The 23939-nt window shown below is 44.7% G+C and overlaps 1 protein-coding gene across 7 annotated transcripts in view; it reads left to right on the forward strand.

Annotated features, from left to right (window-relative positions):
- FHOD3 (formin homology 2 domain containing 3) overlaps window positions 1-23939 on the forward strand; it is a 468838-nt gene that overhangs the window by 287402 nt on the left and 157497 nt on the right. For all 7 annotated transcript variants that reach the window (XM_060613641.3, XM_060613642.3, XM_060613644.3 and 4 more), the window contains exons 7-9: window positions 2710-2821; window positions 9716-9810; window positions 16119-16262. In XM_060613641.3, the coding sequence (XP_060469624.2) occupies window positions 2710-2821; window positions 9716-9810; window positions 16119-16262 (351 nt within the window). The remainder of the gene's footprint in view (window positions 1-2709; window positions 2822-9715; window positions 9811-16118; window positions 16263-23939) is intronic.

Consider the following 23939-nt stretch of genomic DNA (forward strand, 5'->3'; position numbering starts at 1 on the left):
TTAAAATAAGCTTCATGAGGGAGAGTGGCTAAGGGGTTTTGGGTCCCTGGGACTGTGTTGGCCAAGATCTTGTGACCACAGAGATGCTCAGGAGGAACACTGATGAGAGGGATGTGAGAGGGCCCCTGCAGGGTGGGGAGTGAGGAGGGCAGCAGCCCAGATCTTGCCCAGGAAGGCACTGAGAAGGCTTAATCTACTTAATAATAGGCCGCCCACTGAGGAAGTCGCCTGGGCTTGCTAGATTTTATTTACTTGAAGAAATGTCTGTAGCTCTAAACATACAAAGATAGCACAGTTCATTATGCCTTGCCTTCCCCTTCTACCCCCAGCCTTGTGGTTGAAAAAAAATACTCAGGAATTCAGTCCGGGAGCAGGGGACTGAATGCAGGACTCAAGTTATGAAAGTAGAAACCCTCTGAAGAGGTCAAAGGCCTCTAAAGAATTCAGTGTTCATTGTGGTAAGGATGTAACGTTTAGAATGGAAGCCGAAAGCACTGCTTGCCCTCCAGACGATTGCGGTGGGTGGATGGGGGGTGGGCAGTATCGCTGAGGACTAGGCTGGTGTGGAGGATAGAAGCCCGGGCCAAGGTGAGTGCTCCACGTGACCTGAGGGGGACTGCATTCGAAGAACAAGCCTCACGTGCAGTCCTGAGCAGTCAGCTTTTCCAGGACAGATGACACTTCTGGTGTGTTGCATAAAGCACCTCTGCCGCCAGGTAGCTTATGTCCTGGCTGGGGGCAGTAGAGGAAGGTCAGGTGCATATGTTGCAATTTCAGGTCGTGGTAAAGGATGGGAAGAATATAATGCACCGATGTAAGAGTCACCAAGGAGTCCTTTTGGATGAAGGGGGTTAGGAAGGCATTTCCCATGAGGGGAAATTTTTCATACCTGAAGGATAAGGAAAGGCCAGTCCTGTGGTAACTGATTCCGGGCAGAAAATAGCCAGTGAGAAGGCCTCGAGTCATGAACAAGCTTTAGTAGGTTAAAAACACATCATCACATGACTGCAAAAGGGTAGATGGAGGGAGCACACTGGGCAGGAAAGAGAGTCACAGGTGGACCAAGCTGTAAAGGCTGTGGGAGTGGATTCCATCCTGAGCTCGGTGGGCAGGGAAGGGAGGGTTGAGAGTGTGGTGGTCACTCCAGCTAAATTTTGTCCATTTGGACATCAGGGGAGGTGGGGACCAGTCTGGAATTACTTAAGAGGCTCTTACAGTGGTCCAGGATGGACAGAGAAGCAGAGAGGTGGATGGATTCAGGGAGGTTCTTGAGGGAAGATCTGACAGCCCTTGTGGATGGATCTGCTGTGGGGATGGGGTGAGAGAAGTACAGGGTGACCCCCCACTGGCCACTCACTGGGTGGCAGGGCCTCATGCTACATGGGGAGTGGAGGGAGCAGGCTGGAATGGTCGATGGGATGGAATGAGCACACGTGAGATCAAGGGTTCTCTTTTGGCCACCTGAATTTGAGGAACTTGTTAGCATATGAGGAGCGATGCCAGAGCCTGGGAATTTGGTCAGGACTGGAGTGCAATAGTTAGCATCAGGTCGTAGACAGAATTTAAAGCCAAGAGACTGGAAGGGATCACTTAGAGGGAGTGTATGGAAAGAGAAGGAAAGAATGAAGGAGTGAACTCTGAGGCCTCCCCCCACCTAGAGGTTGGATACTCTAGAAGGAGCCAGCAAAGGAGTGGCCACTCAGGTAAGAGGCTGAGGTTGGCCAGGGTGAGAGGAAATGGTCCTTGGAGGGAGTGGAGCAATTGTGTCATGTGCTGTTAGGGGTTGAAATGAGCAGAGAAGTAACCATCAGATTGGTCAACATGGAGGCCAGTGGCAACCCTAACAAGGGTAATTTCCAGTATTCACTGGAGTGCACGATGTTCCAAGCTCCTAGTAAGATCTACATGTGTCCCTAGTATGTTGATGTGAGCTCCTTGTTTCTTAGATGCGTGATTTGACCCCATTTTCCGGAGAGAGTTGGTGGGTGAGTTCCTTTAGGAGGAGGTTCTGGGAGGAAATCGAGGCTCAGGGTAGGGAGACTATAGGTGATGAGTTGCAGCAGGAGCCCCCAGAGGGTTGGGAGGGAGGTGACCTGGAATCCCCTGCCCCCACCAGGCTGCCAGGTAGCCCCCAGGGCCAGCTGATCTTCAGCTGGGAGGTTTGGGAGTTTGGGCGGGCGACCTGTGACCTGTGCAGGGAAGGCCCCTGGGCTGACGGTGCCTCCTCACTAATGCTGTGCCCTGGGCTGAGCAGGACGGGACTTGGTTCAGATTCCCAGTTGCCTCAGCTGAGTGGTGTGGCTTTGGGCAAGTCCTTTAACCTCCTGGGTCCACTTCCTCACCAGAAAAACGAGCAGTGTGATCATCCGTACCTCGCACTGTTCTAGGCTGGATAAAATGAAGCAACCGACCTGGCAAGTGCTATGCTACCTTGTTGGTCGAGAGACCACAGGCTATGGGCTCTGGAGCCAGAGGCCCTGGGTTCAAATTCCAGTTCTATTTCTGGGTCGGGCAGGATAATCGGTGCCTCCGTTTCCTGCTCTGTGAGGTGAGCATAATTCTACTTCCTGTTTCTGAGGCACCCAGCAAAGGCCTCCGTGTGCTCACTGAGAAGAGTTCCCCGGCCAGAGCAAGTGCCGGGTGCCAGCCTGCCTCCGGGTGTTTGCAGACCATCCAGAGCTACATGTTGGTTTTCTCTTCTCTGGGCAGTTCCGCCTGGTGGTGAAGACAGCCCTGAAGCTGCTGCTGGTCTTTGTGGAGTACTCGGAGTCCAATGCACCTCTTCTGATTCAGGCCGTCTCTGCTGTCGACACTAAAAGGGGTAAGTGGACTCCATCGACCTTGCATCAGGGCAAAAGTGTCTACTGCAGGCAGGCTTCCATTTTTAACACGTTCAAAACAACCGAGTGCAAACAATTGTGCAAACTGCCCACTGCAGGAAACGTATTTTTTAGAATAGTACATCTACAAAGATTAGGGATGGAACCTACTGTAACAGTGCCAAAAGAACCACACCAAACAAACAAAACACCCATGGGCTTGTCCAGGGCAGGTCAGACCCTGAGCTTATGTCGTTTTATTTTTAATTTTTTTTTAACATTTATTCATTTGTGAGGGACATAGAGGGAGTGGGGGAGGGGCAGAGAGAGCGGGAGACACAGAATCTGAAGCAGACTCCAGGCTCTAAGCTGTCAGCGCAGAGCCTGACATGGGATTCGAACCCACCAACCACAAGATCATGACCTGAGCTGAAGTCAGATGCTCAGCTGACTGAGCCACCCAGCTGCCCCAACCCTGAGCATATTTTTATGCCCTGTCCCCACCCCCTCCACTGAACACATAGAACCAGCTCCTTCTCCCCTTTTCCCATCTTGTCCAGGTCACCCTGGTTCCTTTCTCCCCCTCCTCTCACAGCTGGTTTGTTGGCTCTGACCCTTAGCTGTTTCTTGAATCTTCTCCCCTCCTTACCTCCATCTCATGCCCTTCCTACTGGGGGCCTTTACCATCTATCACTTGGCATCCCTCACCTCTGCTGTTGGAAAAGTCTTCTGAGACACAAATTTTGTCTTATTATTTCCCTGCCAGTGGCTTCCCCCCCTGCCTATAGGATTAGGTCCAAACCCTGCAACTGACCCTTCACCACCCAGCCCCTGTCCACCTGTCACCCTCCTCCTCCCCGCTGGCCTGCATTGTCCCTTCCCTATCTCAGGTCCATCATGGGCACTCAGAGCCCCGTATGTCCCCTTCTCTGCTGTGTTGTTGCATTGATGTTTCCCACGACTGTGTGCCCGGCCTGAGGGTCTTTGGCTCTCCTCTTGGTTTCCAGGCTCACAGCTGCCCCATAGCATGCGGGCCTTCCATACATACTTGATGACAGAAAGGCCTTTGGATTTGGTTTAGTGTATAACATGCTGTGGCTCCAATAATATTGTGAAGCCTGAAGCTAAAATGTTAGGGGCTTTTTGTTTTGTCCTTTTAAAAACTTTTGGGGGGTCGTTCTCTCAGTAGGACAGTATTTACCACTATTATCATCCCCACTAAGACTCAAAATCAAAAACTTCATGTCATTTTTTTTCTTTTTATGATTATAACAGTAATACTCTCTGTAGAAAATGTGGAAAATATAAAGGAGATGATAACAAATCACCTCTAATCTCAACAGACAGAAATAATTGTTAACATGTTGGTGCATTTCCCTAGAGTTTCGTTTATGTGTTTCTGTGCATACACTTTATCCACAAATCGGCCGAGATACAACTGTCAAGAAGAAACAAGGGGCCTAAACTGCACTCTTTGATTCAAGCCATTTGTGTCTCTGGTTCTGCATTGCTCAGAGACTCACCTTCCAGGTGAAATAAAGTAGCTCACTAGTTACTTTGGAAGTTGGAATATCAGTTAATAAAAGCCATCTAGGGCCATAAATTGAGCTCCCATGCCTTTCCCACAAATGCCCAGGCAGATGTTAGCACCAGGCATGGCGGATCACAGGTTGTGTGAGAGAGACAAACCCACATGCATGGACAGGGGCCGTGAATCTGCAAGATGGATCCCAGACCAGGGCAGGCCTGTGTGTTTCTTTCTACAGCAGCATGTTTCCATTGGGTGCCAGATTTTAAATCTCTTATGGCCAAGAGCAGATTATGGGACCAGCTGAGAATCCTTGATGAAGACAGTCAGTGGCTCAGAAACCAGGGTTTGTTTCCATTTAATGAGGTTTAGGGCCAAAGGTGGGTGTATGGGAAGATAGTGAGGTGAACCCTTTTATTGGTCCTTGGAGGGGTCATACTCCATCTGCCAATTATATCTGGGGATTACTTTGGGGCAGTTAATAGACTCCTTGTTATCCTGTCCTAGATTTCAGGTGACCCATGTACCATTCTCACGGAGGCTGCATTCAAAGGATAAGTCTTCTCATGGCCTTGGGGGTCCTCCTTTGGCTTCGTTTAGTTGAGATCTTAGAGTTTCCTTTCTCGGACTTCACTTTGCATGAAGGCTGTCGGGGGGCGGGGTGAGGGGGCGGTGGATAGAGGAATGATCTTGAGATCACCCAGGGCTTGGTACCCACATTTAAGACCCCATCTACCAGCCCAGCCCGAGGCTCTCTGTTCTCTTCATTGTCTTCCCCAAGACAAAATGATGGCCATCTTTTCCCAATTAAAAAAAAAAAAGGGCAGCTAATGGATTGTTTTCTCAACTTGATGGTCTGCCTATAAAATTTGTTAACTTCTTGGCAGCTACTGCCATCTGTCTGCTACTGAGTGCTAGCAGCTGGGAAAAAAAAAAGCGACACTAATGGAAAAACTCAGACATAGCATATCACGTGGTTCAATAGCATGTTTCTCTGTGGACATGTGTGGTCTTGGCCATGATTTTATAATGCATACATATAACATCATCCTATTTTACTGCTAGTAAAATTGTTCCTGAGCCCTGTGATGGAATGAAACCTATAAATATGTCAGGGCGCTCTGCAGAGAGAACCGTGACTTCCAGGTGTGTTTCCACCTCATAGGATTCGAAGCAGCCTTCCCTTTCCCTCTCAGCTGGGTGAAGGGCTGGACGGAGATGCCAGAGGTGACTGAGCGCCAACCGAGCATGTCCATTTGTGCACGGGTTTATAAATAAGCCATAAATTGTACTCCTCAGAGTGGCTTCAGAGCTATTCCTCTGTGGGGTAGGGTGGAGAATGGGCGTGCTGAAGTGTAGGCTGGCATTTTGGTTTTTGTTCTTGGAAAAGAATTCTTTTGGATGATGAAAACTGTCAGATTTAAATAATCAGCAAAGAAAACCAGCACATAAGCTATGAGTCCTCAGCAGTTACTACCACCTACAGCAGATGAAGTCCAGAAAAAATTCCTCTGGCTGCTTTGTGAATATCATGCCTGATGCACGTAGGTTAACCAGTAGGGCTCGTCCTGTGAGTGTGGATGATTTGCCCTTTGGCCAGGAAGTAGGCCGGATGCGGGGCAGGGAAAAGAGCTGAGGGGTCATAGTCCATCACAGGGACTAATAAATATTGATGAGTTAAGGAATATTAAAAATGCCCCATTCGAGCCAGGCAATTGGCACATTTATCGGGGGGCTGGAACGAAAGGTGGGCTGGTGCCACTGTCTGGGCCATGGCGCAGGAATGCCCATCTGCTCAAACTGCTGGGTTCTCTCTTTTCTTGAATTGTCAGGTCACTTTCGCTTCCTAGTGGACAGGGTGTGGCAGGAAGAGAGTGTGTACAGGAGCCTGTCTTTGTCATTTTGCCATCATCAGAGACTCCCTTTCATCAAGATTGTCCCTCTGGGGTCGGCAGGAAACTGATGGAGAGAGCTCTGCCCCCGACCCCCACCTCCTCAGGAAGGTGCCCTTCCCTCTAACTAGATGGGTTTCCCTCTCCGAGGGCGGGGCAAGTGACCAGACTGAGTAACTTAGTTTGAAATTTCACTTACAAGTCTTGAGTCCCCCTAATTTGGGTCAGCACTGCTCTTGAAGAAGCTCTATTTTCATTTGAATCTGGTGTAATGAGATATGGCATAACTCCTAAATGTGTGTATCACACGTGATTAACAGGGAAAAAAATCCAGCCATCGTTTCAAGCCATCCTGTCTCTGACGTCTGCCCCAGGATACACTGATCTGTGACGAACTCCCAAAGCATGGTAGACAAAACTCCAGCTCATTTTTTGTGGTTATTTATAGCAGAAGTATCTGTGTTACATGTGTTTGTCAGGCACGTAGAAAGATGTGGAACATGCTGCAAGGACCTTCTGACTGAGTGGTAGACCAACTCTATGAGGCATTGTGCTAAACCTCTTTTTTGGTCGGGGAGCAGCTACCCTAGAGACCTAGGAGGAGAGTAAGGGGAAGAAAGTATTGAGTCATCCGTTGTGGGCTGGCTTCTTCTGGGTTGAGAGAGTAGCACTGTGGTTTGGCGGGAAAAGGGGACCTGCCTGGGAGTCCATGTAGAAGGCCTGTGCGTAAGCGTGAGTGTCACCATCACCCCCCAGCACCATGACGGGTACAGCTACTGACATTACGTAACAGATACTGTGCTAAGTATTTTTCATATAAAATCCATTTATTCGATAAATATTTAAGTGCCAATGATGTACTTGAAACATCGGAGGAAAAACGGGCTCTCGTGGAGACTCTACTCACAGAGCCAGTGTCTGGGGTTGGAGCTGGAGAGAGAAGGCAATGATTAGGGAAATTACTGTCTTCTAATATGCTTCGTTAGTGCTCAGGCAAAAGGACTAAGTGCTCTATCTCAGGAATTCTCCAAGGTTGATACGAATGCTCCTATTTAGATGCATTTCTTGAGACTGTTCATTCCGCTACTTTGGGGCTCAGTTTCTTTCTCTGTCCTGTGAAGGGATAAGATCATACAGTTGATGATTCGAATACAGGACAGCCCCCTACCCACACAAGCACACACACACACTCTGTATGGCGCAAGCAGAGGTCAGTGGGGAGAGGGGTTGACCTGTACCACTTAGTTCCAGCAGGTGCGGCTCCTGGGGAAGCAGAAGCTGCTGGTGCTTCACATGGGCCACCTTGAGCCCTGCCAAGGCTGTTTTGTTACACCAAAATGTTTCCTCCCCTTTACCTTCTTTCTTTTACATCTTACCTATTTTCTGGTCCCCAAACAATCACAGGAGAGTTAGCACTCATCTCAACAGTGTAGGAATATATGCAACTTTCCGGACCTGAAATCGTTAAAAGGTAATCAGATGTCACAGCTGAAGAGCCCATTTTCCATTAAGTTAAGCCAGTGTTTGAATGTTTCATTATAAAGGACTAAAAGGTGTGCACATGGGTATGTCTTTATGGTCTGCCTACTCCCTTCTTCCCTCTAAGCCTGCCTCTGCTTCTTGGCCTTTCCTTCCCCAGGCCCTGTTTGGCCTCTTTGGCTCCAAGGTATGCAACCAGGAAGCCTGCTCTGAGCCCCCTAGTGCCATTGGAAATGCTTAGTTTCACTGCTGGTCTTCCTTTTAACCATAGGTGGATAACCCACTAGAACCTGTGTTTTATGCTGAGGTTGGGTGCCGAGTGTGAATAATACAAGTTGCACTTGTCCTAAACACAGCAGAAGCATTTGGAGTGCTCGAACAGTACCTGGACAGTGGGACCCAAGACCTACTGACACATTGATTGACTGTTATGAGGACAGAAACAGTTATTTTGCTGGGCAGGTGAGGACTTCAGAATAGTTGGATAGTAAGAATCAGCAAGGAGGTATTTTAGAAGTTAATGGGCAAAAGATCGTGGTCTTGTGTTTGGAATTGGGAAAGGTTAGGGAAACTTCCCTAGTACTGACCAACTGGGCAATTTTGGCAAAAGAGGAAGCTTTCTGTTCCCAAGCTAGGAGAGCCAGCAGACCTCCATATTAAGCTGTATCTGCATTTTTAACATCGTATAGTAGGTGCCTGTTCTTTTTTTAAAAATTCTCCTACCTCCTTCCTTCTCGTACTGTATGCATTTGCCCTCCGGTTGTTTTAAAACTGCTCCAGCTTAACCCAGTTCATGCCCTCTCAGAGATCCTCATTTACTCTTCAGACATTTTATTGAGCTCCTATTATGGGCCAGGCACTGTGCTGACAGCAAAGAGGTGAGATAGATAACGTTGCTGACCTTGGGGAGCTTTGTTTGCAAGGCCAGGAAATCAGCTCTGACGTTACCCATCCAAGAACTAGCATTTGGAAGCCACTGCCTTTCCATTATATCAGAATTTACTTTTATCAGCAAAAATAAGCAATCTCCCTTTGAGATTTGTTTAGAGAAAGCAGGAAAGGCTTCATGTTCCCTACCACCGTGCCAAGGGTAAGGCAGTATTTCACTTCAAATGTTTATCTCGGACGTAGGAAATTGTGTCCCATTTTGTGGTCACTTTGTGACGTTGGCCTTGGCTTATCAGTCCTGAATGTGATGGGTTTTCCTGCCCTCTCCTGGAGCCAGGGACTAACCACCCCTGAGCCTTCACCTGCAGAGCCCCAGTGAAGTGCCACTTCTTGCCTCAGGCTTTCCTTGACCATCATCCCTTGCTGAGTGACAGGCTTAGCTAAATGGTTTTGCCTCTTAAATGCTTTTAGTCTCTGTTGAGGTGTGTTCTTGAGTTTATGCCTAAGTGTTCCACTAGATTATAAAGCTCTTGAAGGCAGGCTCCAGTAGACCCTGTTCTTTGTACCCTGTTGATGCTTAAACAGTATTTGTGCCTTGACTGAACACAGGTCATATACTTCTGTTCTTAAAATGTTTGCCAGACGGACGTTTCACTGTTACTTTTTGGGGTCCACTGTTGGAGTCAATATAAGGTTCTCCCACGTCCCTTTCCCTTGCAGAAGGTCAGAGCATAACATGCTAAGGGACATTCTGAGAGGATTTATTGAGAGTTTCCATGCTCAGAGAGTGAAATTCATTGGCTTAAAAAGCAGCATGTGAATGGATTTTTTTTCAAATTACATATTTAACATAAAGGGAGCTTTGAAGCAAATTGATAGCCATCCTGACATTAAAGAGTGTACATTTTCAAGTGGACGAGAACAATGTGGTCTGTTATTGCCAAATGAGAAGCATGTTCAAGTCCACCCTGAGGATAGTGTTACACTTTGAAATTTGGTGAATGAAAGACATTGTCATCATTGGGTGATGAGTCTTCGGATGAACTATGGTATGAGTTGGATAAGGAACATTGACTCGCTGTTTCTGATGATTATTGCTTTGTTCCTAGGAGTCACACCCTGGTCAAATATCATGGAAATCCTGGAGGAAAAAGATGGGGTCGACACAGAGCTGCTGGTTTATGCCATGACTTTAGTGAACAAGGTTGGTTGATGATTGTTAAGGGTTGAATTATGTCCCCTTAAAAGATATGTTGAAGTCTTAATCCCTGTGAATACCTATGAATGTGACCTTATTTGGAAAGAGAATCTTTGCAGATGCAATCAAGGTGAGATGAGGTCTTTAGGGTGGACCCTAATCCCATATGACTGATGTCCCTAGAAGAGGAAAAGAGAGGTATACACATAGAGGGGAGATGATGTATGCACATGCATATGAGGAAGACAACCATGTGTAAACAGTCCGAGAGTGGAGAATACATCTCTTAGCTAAGGAATGCCAAGGATGATGCAAGGAAGGATCATCCTCTAGAGCCTTCAGAGAGAGCATGGCTCTGCTGACACTTTGATAACAGACTTCCAGTCTCAAACTGTGAGAGAACAAATTTCTGCTGTTTTAAGCTCCTAGTTTGTGGTATGTTGTTAGAGTAGCCCCAGGGAACTAATACGATGTGAAAATCTAAAATCTGCCCCCTGAGCAAAGACCACCCCCATCATGGTGGCTGGAACCATGGCTACGGTGTTCTTCTGTGCGAGAGAAAACCCTTTCTGCCCACATACGATGTGTGTGCATGGTCTTTTCTAACAAAACCAGAGAGATGGCAGTGAGAATTTTCTGACCGCTTTTCCCATCAAGATGTCCCCTTGAAAACATTTTTCTGTAAGAGCATAAATGAGCAAGTGTTACCCTATGAAAATAGTGTACAATCCAGGAGAAATGAAGGCACTCTTGTTCCACTGTGTATTGAATTCTGACTGCTGGGAGTGGGTCTCATTCTCCTTTTATGAAAGTGACATCACCCTTATGCTCTCCTCCCTCCCAACCCATCCCTCCTGGTCACCACCTGGCAGGGTAATATCAGTCTTCAGCATCCATCCCTAGAGGTGGTGCTGACCCCACACTGCCCTGAGCCAGCCCACCCTCGGGACTGGTGTCCCTTCCTCCTTATAACTGAGGTGGTGTGTGTGTTGGAGGGGTATCTCCTGCAGATTGCTGTGCCCTAGACCCCAGGAATCTCACCAACCACCCCGTGGGCCTGCCTTCACTCCTCAAGCTGCTGGGTGCAGGCCTATAGTACCAGCTATAGTGATGGATGGTTCTTCAGAGAAGAAGACTGAGAATCTCTTCATGAAATATAACTAGAGAAACATTTCCCCTGATGCTGGGAACATATAGTAGAAAGCATTATGAGAAGTAATTTCTTCTAGATATTAAAATGTCATGCAAACTCTAAACATTAAAACAATGTGGTCCTGGCCCTTTCCTCGGCTGCCAGATGAAACAGACCTCACTTCACGGAGCAACTTACCCTAGGGTTGAAATCACTGGGGATGGGTTAGCTTCATTCATGACTGGGGAGGGGGTGTGCTAAATGGAAATAAACATACATGCTTTGACCAATATCGAAATGAATTCCAGACAGATTAAAGAGTTGAATGTAACACATGAAACAGTAGAAAAAGAAGGAGAGGGGAAGATTAATTTGTTTCTGGTAGATGAAGATTATTTTAATAATCAAACGTGTCAAAAATATTCCAAAGAGAAGGGCTTTTAAATATTTCACTGCATTAAGTTATAAAAGGTGTTATTTATAAAATGAAAACCACAAATAAAAGCTAAGGGCAAGCAGCACATTGGGAAATGGTTTGCAAAAAACAGGGCGGAAAATTATACTATTACCAATTTATCAAGAACCCAGTTGAAAAATGAAGGACATTAAATCTATTAAGATGAAAATAAATATATAGTAAAACAGACATTTCCTCCCAGGTCACATTGGCAGGGATTGCTTTTTAATGAAATGCTATTTTGTTGACAAGGACCCGGGAAATTCTAGTATGGTCGTGGTGGGGAATGGGCATCCTTTTCTGTAGGATAATCCTAAGAATTTTGTTTATGTTTTCAAAGAATTGGCGAGTATACCTTAGCATGCAATTTTAAAGCAATTTTCTGTCCAATTATTTTTAAGATCAGGGTCATCTATTTCCTGTCCTTTTCAGTCAGTGACATTGGTTTTGGAAAATGTGGACTTCAGCAAAAGTGGAATTTTCATTCTTGGCTGGTGTTTCCATTGTCATGCTACCCATTCTCTTGGCGGAGGCCATGCTCGGGTGGTTCCATGGTCCTAACAGCGGGGGCGGGTGTGGCCATTCTGCCGGGCGCTGGCGAGGACCCAGCTCCTGTCACATTCTTTTTGGCATCAGATGGCATTTAACGTCCAGGAATTCCTCGCTTACTCGTTCTTTTCTGGCAGTTCTGTCTCTTCTCATGTTAGTTCTGGCTCCGGGGAGGTCGAGGAACGTCCTATGGACAATTGCTCCAAATGTCATCCTTTCCTCAAGGTCAATAAACCACTAGAATCCACACTGGGTTTGTTTTCTTTTGCTGAATTTTAGTCATGTTTATTGCCCCAGTGAGCAAAATCTTCTGAGATCCCAAACAAACAAAAAAAATAAATTGAAATGTTAATATGGGTCTGGAAAAAATTCAGGCTCTGAAATCTGGGAAATTACTATATTGCTTTTCTAAGTTTTCTTTTAAGCAAATAAAAGATGGACTAATAACGTGGAATTCAAAACATGAACATTTTTATGACAAAACAGGGGCACTAAAGTTTAGCCTGCGTATGGTTCTGAGACTGACGCTTGCTCTCTTTGTTAAACAGAGACGTTAGTGGGGGATTTCCAAGATCCAGGCTAATCACCCCCACCAATCTTGTCCATACCCCTCACCCCATGTTATCAGATTTGAACGAGTATCGGAAAGTAACCCCTTCTCATCCTGCAAGCAGAAGTTCTATAATGCCCTCTCTCCAACCAGCTGAAGTCCCCGCAGTGGGAATCCCCTGCTTTGAGGGGCTCAGATATTGCCCACCTTGTTAGAACAGGAAGAGGTAGATGAGGGACAAGAGGTGTTACTGTGGGGCTGGCTTGCAGCTTTCAGGGAAGGGCTGGGATTCATGCTGAGTATTTGCCTTTATTTTTACATTCCTTTTATTGTTAATTACTGTACCATAAACTTTTAAATAATTTAGCTGTATGGGTTTTAACACTTGTATCGTGATGCATAACCTTCACAGTTAGAATGTAGAACATTTCCATCTCCCCCCCAAATCTCTCTCAGGTTATCCTTTTCTAGTGATATCTTGATTCCCTCTTCCAACCCCTGACAACCATTCACTATCCCTATAGTTTTGTCCTTTCCAAAACGTCAAATAGCCTCAGAGAGGATGTAACCCTTTGAGGCTGCCTTCTCTCAGATTTATCTGTTATCGGGTGTATTAATGGTTGCTCCTTTCTGCTGCTGTGTAGTATTCTATGATACAGATACACCACAACTTATTCTCCCATTGAAGGAAATTTGGGTTTTTACAGCTTTTGGATTTCACAAGTAATGTTTCGATGAAAATCTGTGTGCACAGGGTGCCTGGGTGGCTCAGTCGGTTAAGCATCCAACTTCAGCTCAGGTCATGATCTTGCAGTTCATGAGTTCGAGCCCCGTGTTGGGCTCTGTGCTGACAGCTCAGAGCCTGGAGCCTCTTTCAGATTCTGTGTCTCCCTCTCTCTCTTCCTCTCCCCTGCTCACTCGCTTGCATGCTCGCTCGCTCTCTCTCTCTCTCTCTCTCTCTCTCAAAAATAAACATTAAAAAAAAATTTGTGTGCAGGCATTTGCCACACTGGTTTTATTCTGTAAGAAAGATTTGATACGACCAGTGAGAACCCAGGAGAGAAAAATAAAATGCCCTTTAGGACGGAACTTTCTCCTTCTGAGAGATGCCTGGGAAGATTGATGTGTCACAAGCCCTGGCAAGACAGGGTCTGAAAGAAAACAGGAAGGGGAGTCAGGAGTGTCACCTGAAAGTCAAGGCATCAAGAGACGTTTGCCTCACAGACTTTCTGAAATGGCTGCCACGTCTTCCAGGAGGAGGTAACTCAGAGGCGAGGTGTCCGGGTGGAACTGGGAGAGGACAGGCCAGGGAGGGGTGGAGCCGTGGAACAGTTTGTGGAGATATTAGAGAATCAGCTGAAAATGGGTGAATGTCCTCTTCCTCTGCAAGTAGAGAAAAGAAGCCATATTTGTTTGTGGCAAAAGGCCATTTACCCCTGCAGCCACACATGGAAGGGGTTGGTATGTGGGCTTGGCTCCAGCCCAAAATGTCACAGTGGAAGTGACAAATGACCTCTTAATACCCTCACTTCCGGACCTATTTTGAGCAAGTCTCCCTGAATCTGTTCAGTTCTATGGACCTAATTGTTTATTTAATAGTACTCCTTCCCCCCCCCCCCACACCCACCCCCCCCCCACCCCCGCCTGGCATCATGGTTGGACTTGCTAAGGCCACAGGAATTAGGTTCAGGAATTTAACTCCCTGGGCTAAGTTCTGTAAGAACTTCGGTTGACTCTCAGGGAAAAAAGGGAAGGGAACTGAGAGGTGAGGAGGCTTCTGTCTGCCTCATCGTGGCCCCCACACTGTTGAGTGGGAAGTTGTCAATCAAACACTAAATATCACCTCACCTGGGTTCCTCAAATTGCAATTCTGGCGGTCTGCAGTCAGGGCATCTCTGATCACCAGCCCTGTCCTTGGCCTTGGGCCCCATTTCCACTTCCTCATCTTTTAACAAGTTCAAGGGTTTTCACTAAAACCAAAAGATGGATTGTTCTGATGATAGGATTCTTTGAACGGCTGCATAGTTTTTCAGTTAGCCTCAGGAGCCGGGGACAGCTCAGGATTGTGGCTGCCTGCTAAGGCAGAGGCCCCACCTCACCTGGCACCTGCAGGCGCTGGCGGGTGCCTTCACACTTGGCCGCTCGCCTGGGAGCACCTGTTTGTTATGGAGTCTGACTGGTTCACAGCCTCCTGTTCTGGGTCCTTGCTGGGGCCCCTGGTTAATTAAGCTCTTGCATTCCAGTTATTTTTCCTTCATTTCTGATCTCAACAGCACTGAGTTATGTCCTCTTTGGTCAGCATAGAAAGGAGCAAGCCATTATTTGTGTTACGAATGGAGACATTCTTTCCAATGTTAATAGCCCCCAAATAGAAGTGTTGGAGACGTCGGTCTTAAGACAGTGTTGGTTTTTTCTTTTCCGAGAGTTCAGAATAAGTTTGAAATCTATCTGTAGGGTTCTTGGAAATGCAAAGGCAGTGAAATAGGGAGTAAAAACCTGTGTTGGAGATTCCAGGCCAGAATAATTTGTGTAGAAGCATGAGTGTGTGAGGAGAGGCTAGGCTTTTGTCCCAGGTCGGCAGGAACTTCTTGTTCCCTCAGGCAAATCCCTTTCCTCCCCAGCTCTCATCTCCCTATTCCTAAGATAAGGACTTGCAGTAAATAACCTCAAGGTCCCTCCAGTTCTGAGCAGAAGCCTGCTCTGAGATCATCTTTCTTTTAAGAGACACGGAATTCAAAGAGAAGTCAGCTTCCCCCCACCTCGCCCCCTGTCGTGGGCTATCTTTTTGTCTCTTGGTTGCTGCTTTGAAATTTCTCATGTTTGCTTAAATTTCATAGACCAAGGGGAAGGTCTACCAAATTGAAAGAAAAAGGAATCATTAAATTGCTATAACTCCAGCTGTTGGTAGATTGACCGTAACAGGAGTTTCTAATCACTGAGCATGTTAGGTAACAAATTACCACAAATTTAGCAGCTTAAAACAACACAGACTTATCAGCTCACAATTTCCATGGGACCGGTTCCAGGCACCGCCTAGCTGGGTCCTCTGCTCAGAATCTCACAAAGCTGTAGTCAAGGTGTCGACCAGGACTGGAGTCTGGTCTGAGGTTCGGGATCCTCTTCCAAGCTTTTGTGGTTGTTGGCAGAGCTCATTTCCTTGCAGCTGGAGAACTCATGGTGGCTCGTTGCCTTCTTCGTGGCCAGCAGGATAATCTACTCGTCTCTGAGCTCCGGAAATGCCTAAACCTGCTTTTAAAAAGACCCACCTGATTAGGTCGGGCCCACCCACCCAGGTTAATCTTCCCTTTAACTCAAAGTCAGCTGACTTGGGACCTGAATGATACCTGGAAAATCTGTTCACTTTTGCAATATAATGTAATTTAACTCTGGAAATGTCCTGCTTACGCTCAAGGGGATTAGACAGTACCTGTATACCAGGGAGTGGGCTCTTGGAGTGCATTCTGCTACCACCCTAAGAGTTTTTTTCTCAAATGATCTTGTCATCTGTCTTGCTTTGTCCCATAGAGTTATAATCCTGGCTTACTGGCTCCCCTGCAAAAAAATGCTTTGAAAGCCTTGAGACAGTCCCCTAAGACGTGTTTGTGTCCTGTTCTTTCTTCATCCAGACGCTGTCAGGATTGCCAGACCAAGACAGCTTCTACGATGTGGTGGACTGCCTGGAGGAGCTGGGCATTGCGGCCGTGTCCCAGCGGCACTTGAACAAGAAAGGGACCGACCTGGACTTGGTAGAGCAATTGAACATGTATGAGGTAACAGCACACTCCTTTTGTATGGCGTTGCCTAGCTTGGACACACGCCAGAGGCTGAGATAAACATATTCTAGACCGGTGGTTATGAGTGTGGTATAGAAGCATCCACACCACCTGGGAGCTTCACAAAATACAGGTTCTGGGGCCCCACCCCAGAACCCCCGAATCAGAGAGTCCAAGAGGAGGTCTGGCGATCCACGTTGTGGAGGCCTCCCGGTGTCTCTGGCCTTCCTCAAATGTGAGAACCCCTGATGGAGGAGACGCATGGTCACTGGCTTACAGTTAAAGATACTACCCAGCTTTTCCCTTTCTTCTGCAATCTCTCTTGCCTCGTTATGGGGTTTTATGGTCTATTTGCTATTTAATGCCACTGTAAGGACGTAAAAATTGAATTTTTTAAGTTTTAGCATAGATTTTACTGTTCTTTATATTGTACAACGAATGCCAGTTTAAAATGCAAATATAAGAGTGTTTAACTTCCATGCAGAGTCATACAATTTCCATTTTGTAGCTCCTTCCTACATGCCTATGCATTTTGTTTCTGCTGAAACAGTGTAAACGCTATATAAGACGAACTGAGCTATTTTTATTTCACTTCTTGGTGTACGTTCCTTCTATCAGCACTCCATCTTCACGTTACTGGTGAGTACGGAAGGGCTGAAAGGAAAAGGAACCGTGGGCCACCATATCTTTCCATTTTTTTCTATGTCATTTCAGTGTAAGTGGTTGGCTTGTACTGTAGAATAACCTGGGTGAGAAAGGATTTCGTAGGACCCTTGGGTTGCCATCTGTCTGCATTCAAAGCCAGTTCTGGTTTGCACGGGAGGCCTCCAAGGCTCTCAGTACCTTGTGTTACCTCAGTAACACACTTACCTTGTACTCTGTTGGAGGCTCCCTGAATTCTCACATATTGTGCACCTACCGTCACTCTAGGCTCATGGGTGCAGGGAATGGCAGACATATGTATTTGTATCTACTTCCCTGACTGTGCACCTGCTCCATTGTTCCATTGGACATCACTTCTAAAACACAAGTTTAAAGATAGAATTAGTAAGAATTTCAAGTTGGTAAAAGAGCATTAAACCACGGAGCCCCGCAGAGTGTGAGCCCGGAGCCCTCTACAGTCGCACCCATCCCACTTCCATGAAGGTGGCCATGGCTTTATGGCTTTGTTGACTTGAGTTCAGATTGTTTGCTGTGGGTTAGTTTTAGGTCCCATGCCCCTTTATTAAAGTTACTTATCTGATGTAACTATTGTCTGGCCTCTAATTGAAGGTTAGAGCACACTTTGTGAGTAGTAAATCGCATTCCTTACTGTTGATCCTCACTGTCTCGGTTTCCTTCCATGGCCAGAAGGGGGCAGAATCCAGGGATCTGATTCCTCTTGGGTGTGTGACTGAACAGGAAAGCTTGTTGCTTTAGACACGTGCTTACCCATAATGTGTGAATGAGGCTATAGCTGAGGACGTTCCATCTGTGACATTTCCCTGTTTTCCCCTTGATATTCACATACCACAGAAGTAACCACTTAAAACTGTAAAGTCCAGGGGTTTTTAGCATGTTCACAAGGTTGCGTACCATCACCTCTATCATATTCCAGAATGCACTCATCAACCCAAAAAGAAACCCCATACCTGTTAGCAGACACTTTCCGTTATTCCCTTCCCCCCAAACTTCCTGTCCCCAAACCACTAATCTACTCTCTGTATGGATTTGCCTTTTCTAGACTTTTCCTATAAATGGGACTGCACAACATGTGACTTTTGTGACTAGCTTTCACTTAACATATTTTCAGGGTTTATCCATATTTTGGTATGTATCTGTACTTTGTTCCTTTTTGTGCTAATATTCCGTTGCTTGGATAACACCGTATTTTATTTCCCTGTTCATCACTTGATGGACATTGGGGTTATTTCCATCAGTTTGGCTAATACAAATAGTGCTGCTGTGAACGTGCGTGTACAACTTTCTGTGTGGACATATACTTTCAATTCTCTCAGGTATATGTCTAGGTAAAATTGCCGGTCATATGGTAACTTGATGTTTAGCTGTTTGAGGAGTTGCCAGACTATTTTCCACAGAGGCTGCACCATTTTACTTTCCTACCGACAGTGTAATGAGGCTTCCCATTTCTCTTCATCCTCCTCAATGCTCATTATTGTCTTTTTAAAAAAATTATAGCCATTTCAGTGGAGTGTGAAGTGGTACACATTTTGGTCATGATTTACATTTCCCCAATGATTAATGACATTGAGCATCTTTCCATGTGCCTACTGGCCATTTTTATATTTTCTGTGGAGAAATGTCTATTCAGATCTTTTGCTCATTTTTAAAGTTTGTCTTGTTTTGTTTGTTTATTTAGAGAAAGAGAGAGAGGGCTCATGAGAGCAGGGGAGGGGCAGAGGGAGAGAGAGAGAATCCTAAGCAGGCTCCCTGCCCATCTTGGAGCCCAACCCGGGGCTCGATGTCATGACCCTGAGGTCATGAGCTGAGCCAAAATGAAGAGTCACTTAACCAACTGAGCCACCCTGCTGCCCCCATCCTTTGGATGTTTTTAAATTGGGTGGTTTTGTTACTCATGGGTTGTAGGAGTTCTTTATATATTCTGAGTATTCTTTATATACTCTATTTGTCAAATAGACGTTTTCATACATTTTCCCCATTATATGGGTTACACCCCATATAATGTTGTTCCACTTCTGACCTGTCAAGCTACCTCCCTGTCTCCCTCTTCTCCTTCATACCAACCTTTTCAGAAATTGTTCTGTATTCACCGTCTTCCTTTTGTCAAATTGCATTTGCTTACTACTTTTAGCATCGAGTTCATATCCTTCACGAACTTAGCATATACCTGTTATTCAAAGAACAATGAAACAAGCACCCCTTGTGATGGTTAATTTTCTGTGTCAACTTGACTGGGCCACAAGGTGTTCAGATATTTGGTCCAATATTATTCTGTGTGTGTCTGTGAGGGGGTTTCTGGATGAGATTAACGAGTTGGTAGATGAAGTAAAGAAGATTGCCCTTGCCAGTGTGGGCAGACCTCAGCCTATCTGTTGAACAAATCCTCTCCGCCTGATGCTCAGGAGCTGGGACATAGGTGACCACTACCTTTGAACTCCATCTGAAACTAACACCGTTGGTTCTCAGGCCTTTGGACTGCCAATCTTGGGTCTTCTCAGCCTCCACAATCATGCAAGGCAATTCTTTATAGTCAGTCTCCATGCATGTCCTATTTATTCTATGGAGAATCCTGACTGATACACTCATGTATTTAAGAACTAAAACATTACCAGTAACTTTGTAGCCCTCCCTGGTGGGAAGTATCCTTTGTAGCCCTCCCTGGTATCACCCCACCAACCCCAGCACTATTCTTTTGTTTTCTTTATACTTTTACCTGAAAAGCTCTTATCCTGTGATAAATGATTGAACTAACTCAAAGGGTCAGATTATTAAATCAGAGCTGACAGATATCTAGCTGTACTAATCTAGCTATGCTAATAATTTCAAGAGTACAGACTATAGAGGTGCAGAGGAAACAGGGAGGGGTCTGGGTCATCCCTGGACTCCCAGGTCTTTTCCTCATGCATCAGACATATGCTCTCTGACCCAGAAAATAGGTGAGGTCTCCAAGTGAGGATCACAGGTCCCCTCCCCGCCCCCGCTGCCCAGTGAGTAGTATTCGGTTATGAGACCTCTCTACTACATAGCGTAGAGAATGATGGCTCGTGAGCCCATACATTCTGCACCATAGGTAGTCCTTAGTCAGGTGATCCTTAACCAGTCCCATCCTGTTAAGAGCAATTCCAGAAACAAGAGCTCTCATTTTAGCAAATAGTATTAGGTTGTTTATTAGGTAGTCTGGTTATTAGCATACTTACAAAAGATTAGAAGGAGTCACTTGCCTTCTTTCTTTCCCCAGACTCATTGCTTTATAGAAGGAGTGAGGAGGTCTTAGTCCAGCTGTTTTAATTCCTTTCTCCCAATCTGTATCCCTAAACAGCGTACTGTTCCCAAATTTTTTTTTTTTATTTTTTTTTTTATTTTTGGGACAGAGACAGAGCATGAAACGGGGGAGGGGCAGAGAGAGAGGGAGACGCAGAATCGGAAGCAGGCTCCAGGCTCCGAGCCATCAGCCCAGAGCCTGACGCGGGGCTCGAACTCACGGACTGCGAGATCGTGACCTGGCTGAAGTCGGACGCTTAACCGACTGCGCCACCCAGGCGCCCCTCAAATTTTTTATAAAGGGAAACCTATCGTTTGTATCCTTCTACAATTTCTCATCGGCTTATTGTTTTTGAAACCTACCCATGTTGTTGTGTGGATTTCTCGTGTATTCATTTTCACTGCTGGTGACTGTAGGACAGTTTACTTATTTGCTGTTCTCTCAATGGGTGTTGGTTGGTTTGAACTTTTGTTGCCATGACAAACCACGCGACCTCGAGTATTCTTGTACTTTTCCTGTGGGTATGTGATCCTTTTTATGTTTAAGTATCACTTTTATTCTTGATTTATAAAAATATTTAGAAGTTTGTATTCTTTCTCTCTGCCCTTGTCTCTGGTCTTTGATGATTTGATAGAATTCCCTTGGGAAATTTGGGAAATTCTATCCAACATGTGGGCCTGTGCAAGGAAGAGGAGTATGTGTGCGTGTGCATGTGCATGCATGCATTGTTGGGGGGAAGAAAAAAAGTCTTTGGTAACTGTTTTTTTCTATGGTGATTGGTCTACTTAAACTTCTTATATTTAGTGGGATCAATTTTGCTAAATTATATTTTATGAGGAAATTATTCCTTTCTTCTGGAATTTTAAATGGATTAGCAAAGAGATAAATCTCTTATGAGTGATTTTAACTTCCTCTGTTCCAGTAGGTATTTCCCTTTGTTATTGAATAATTTTTGTTTGTAATTATAGATTAACTAGTAGATTGCCTATTTTGTTGGGCTTTTTTTCAAATAATTTTGATTTATGTATGATTTGCACTGCTTTTCTTTCTTTAAATTTTTTGAGAAGGGGAGGGCCAGAGAGAGGGAGACACAGAACCCGAAGCAGGCTCCAGGCTCTGAGCTGTCAGCACAGAGGCCACACGGGGCTCGAGCTCATGAACTGTGAGATCATGACCTGAGCTGAAGTCGGACGCTCAACCAACTGAGCCACCCAGGCACCCCATGCACTACTTTTCTGTTTGTAACTCAATATTTGTTTTTAAAATTGAGGTATAGTTGGCATCCAACATCCTATTAGTTTCAGGTGTATATCATAGTGATTCATTAGTTTTGTATGTTAGGAAATAGCCACAGTAAGTCTAGTTACCTGTACCATACAAAGTTATTACAGTATTATTGACTGTATTCCCTAGGCTGTACATTACATCCCCATGACTTACTTATTTTATAACTGGAAGTGTGTGCCTCTTAATCCCCTTCTTCTATTTCCCCTGACTTTGGACCTCCTCCCTAATCTGGTAACCAACAGCTGGTTTCTGGTGTCTATGAGTCTGTTTTTTGGGTTTGTTTTGTTTTTCACATTCCACATATAAGTGAAATAGTAGGGTATCTGTCTTTCTCTGTCTCATTTCCCTTAGCATTATACCCTCATTGTCCATCCATGTTGCTGCAAACGACAAGGTTGTATTCTGTTTTATGGCTGAGTAGTATTCCATTGTATATGTGTACCACATCTTCTTTATCCACTCATCTATCAGTGACCACTCAGGTTGCTTCCGTATCTTGGCTATAAAGAAAACTGACAGTAAACATAGGGGTGCATTTATCTCTTTGAATTGGTGGTTTCATTTTCTTTGGAGAAATACCCAGAAGTGGATTGCTGATCATATGGTAGTTCTTTTTTTCAATTTTTGAGGAATCTCTGTACTGTTTTCCAGACTGCACCAATTTATGTTCCCTCCAACAGTGCACAAAGTTTCCCCTTTTCCCACATCCTCACTAACACGTGTTATTTCTTGCCTTCTTGATAACAGCCAATCCTGATCAGCGTAAGGGGATATCTCACTGTGGTTTTGATTTGTGTTTCCCTGATGATTTACGATGTTGAGGATTTTTCATGTGTGTGTTGGCCATCTGGATGTTTTCTTTGGGAGAATGTCTGTTTAAGTCCTCTGCTCACTTTTTAATTGGGTTGTTTGAGAAGCTGTGGAGGTTCTTTATGTATTTTGGATATTAACCCCTTATTGGATGTATGATTTGCAAGGATCTTCTCCCAGTTGGTAGTTTGCCTTTTTTGTTTTGTTGAGGGCTCCCTTTTCTCTACAAAAGATTTTTAGTTGGATGTGGTCCCACTCGTTTATTTTTGCTTTTGTTAACCTTGCCTGAGGAGACTGGTCCAAAAAAATATTGCTGGGGTTGATGTCAAAGAGCTTATTGCCTGTTTTCTTCTAGGAATTTTGTGGTTTCTGGTCTTACATTCAAGTCTTTACTTCATTTTGAGTTTCTTTTTGTATATGGTCTAAGATAGTGGTACAGTTCCATTCTTTTGCATGTAGCTGTCCCGTTTTCCCATCACCATTTATTGAGGAGACTGTCTTTTGTCCATTGTATGTTCTTACCTGCTTTGTCAGTGACTTATTGACCACATAAGCATGGGTTTATGTCTATTCTATTCTGTTGATCTATGTATCTGTTTTTGTGCCTGTACCATGCTGTTGTTGTTACTGTAGCTTTGTAGTATAGTTTGAAATCGGGAAGCATGATACCTCTAGCTTTGTTTGTCTTTCTCAAGATTGCTTTGGCTATTTGGGCTCTTCTTTGGTTCTATGCAAATTTTAGGATTCTTTTTTTCTAAGTCTGTGAAAATTCCATTGGTATTTTGATGGAGACTGCATTGAATCTCTAGCTTACTTTGGGTACTGTGGACATTTTAACAGTGTTCTTCCACTCCATCAGCCTGGTATATCTTTCCATTTATTTGTGTCATCTTCAATTTCTTTCATCAGTGTTTTATAGTTTTTAGAACATAGGTCTTTCACCTCATTGGTTAAATTTAATCCTAGGTGTTTGTTAATGCAATGGTAAATGGCATTGTTTTCTAGTTTTTCTTTCTGGGAGCTCATTATTAGTATATAGAAACACAACTGATTTCCGTATGCTAATTTTGCATCCTGCAACTTTACTGAATTCACTTATTCTGATCATTTTTTTAAATAGCATCTGTAGGCCTTTATATAGTATCACATCATCTGTGAATGAATTCTTCCTTCCCAATTTGGATGCCTTTTGTTTCTTTTACTTGCCTAATTGCTGTGGCTAGGACTTTCAATACTATATTGATTAAAAGTGATGAGAGTGGGCATCCTTATCTGTTCCTGATCTTAGAGGAAAAGCTTTCAGCTTCTCACTATTGAGTATGATGGGGTTTTCTTATATGGCCTTTATTATATTGAGGTATTTCCTTCTGTTTTTTTCTTTTTGAAGTATTTCCTTCTATACTCACTTTTTTTTTGAAAGTTTTCATCATAAAAGGATGTTGAATTTTGTCAGATGTTTTACTGCACCTATTGAGATGGTGATATGATTTTTATACTTTGTTAATATGGTATATCATGTTGATTGATTTATGGATGTTGAACTATCCTTGAGTCCCTGGAATAAATCTCATTTGATGATGGTTTATAATCCTTTTAATGCATTACTGAATTTGGTTTGCTAATATCTTATTGAG

The sequence above is a fragment of the Panthera onca genome, chromosome D3 (genome assembly GCF_046562875.1).
Source record: "Panthera onca isolate mPanOnc1 chromosome D3, mPanOnc1 haplotype 2, whole genome shotgun sequence".
NCBI lineage: Eukaryota > Metazoa > Chordata > Mammalia > Carnivora > Felidae > Panthera > Panthera onca.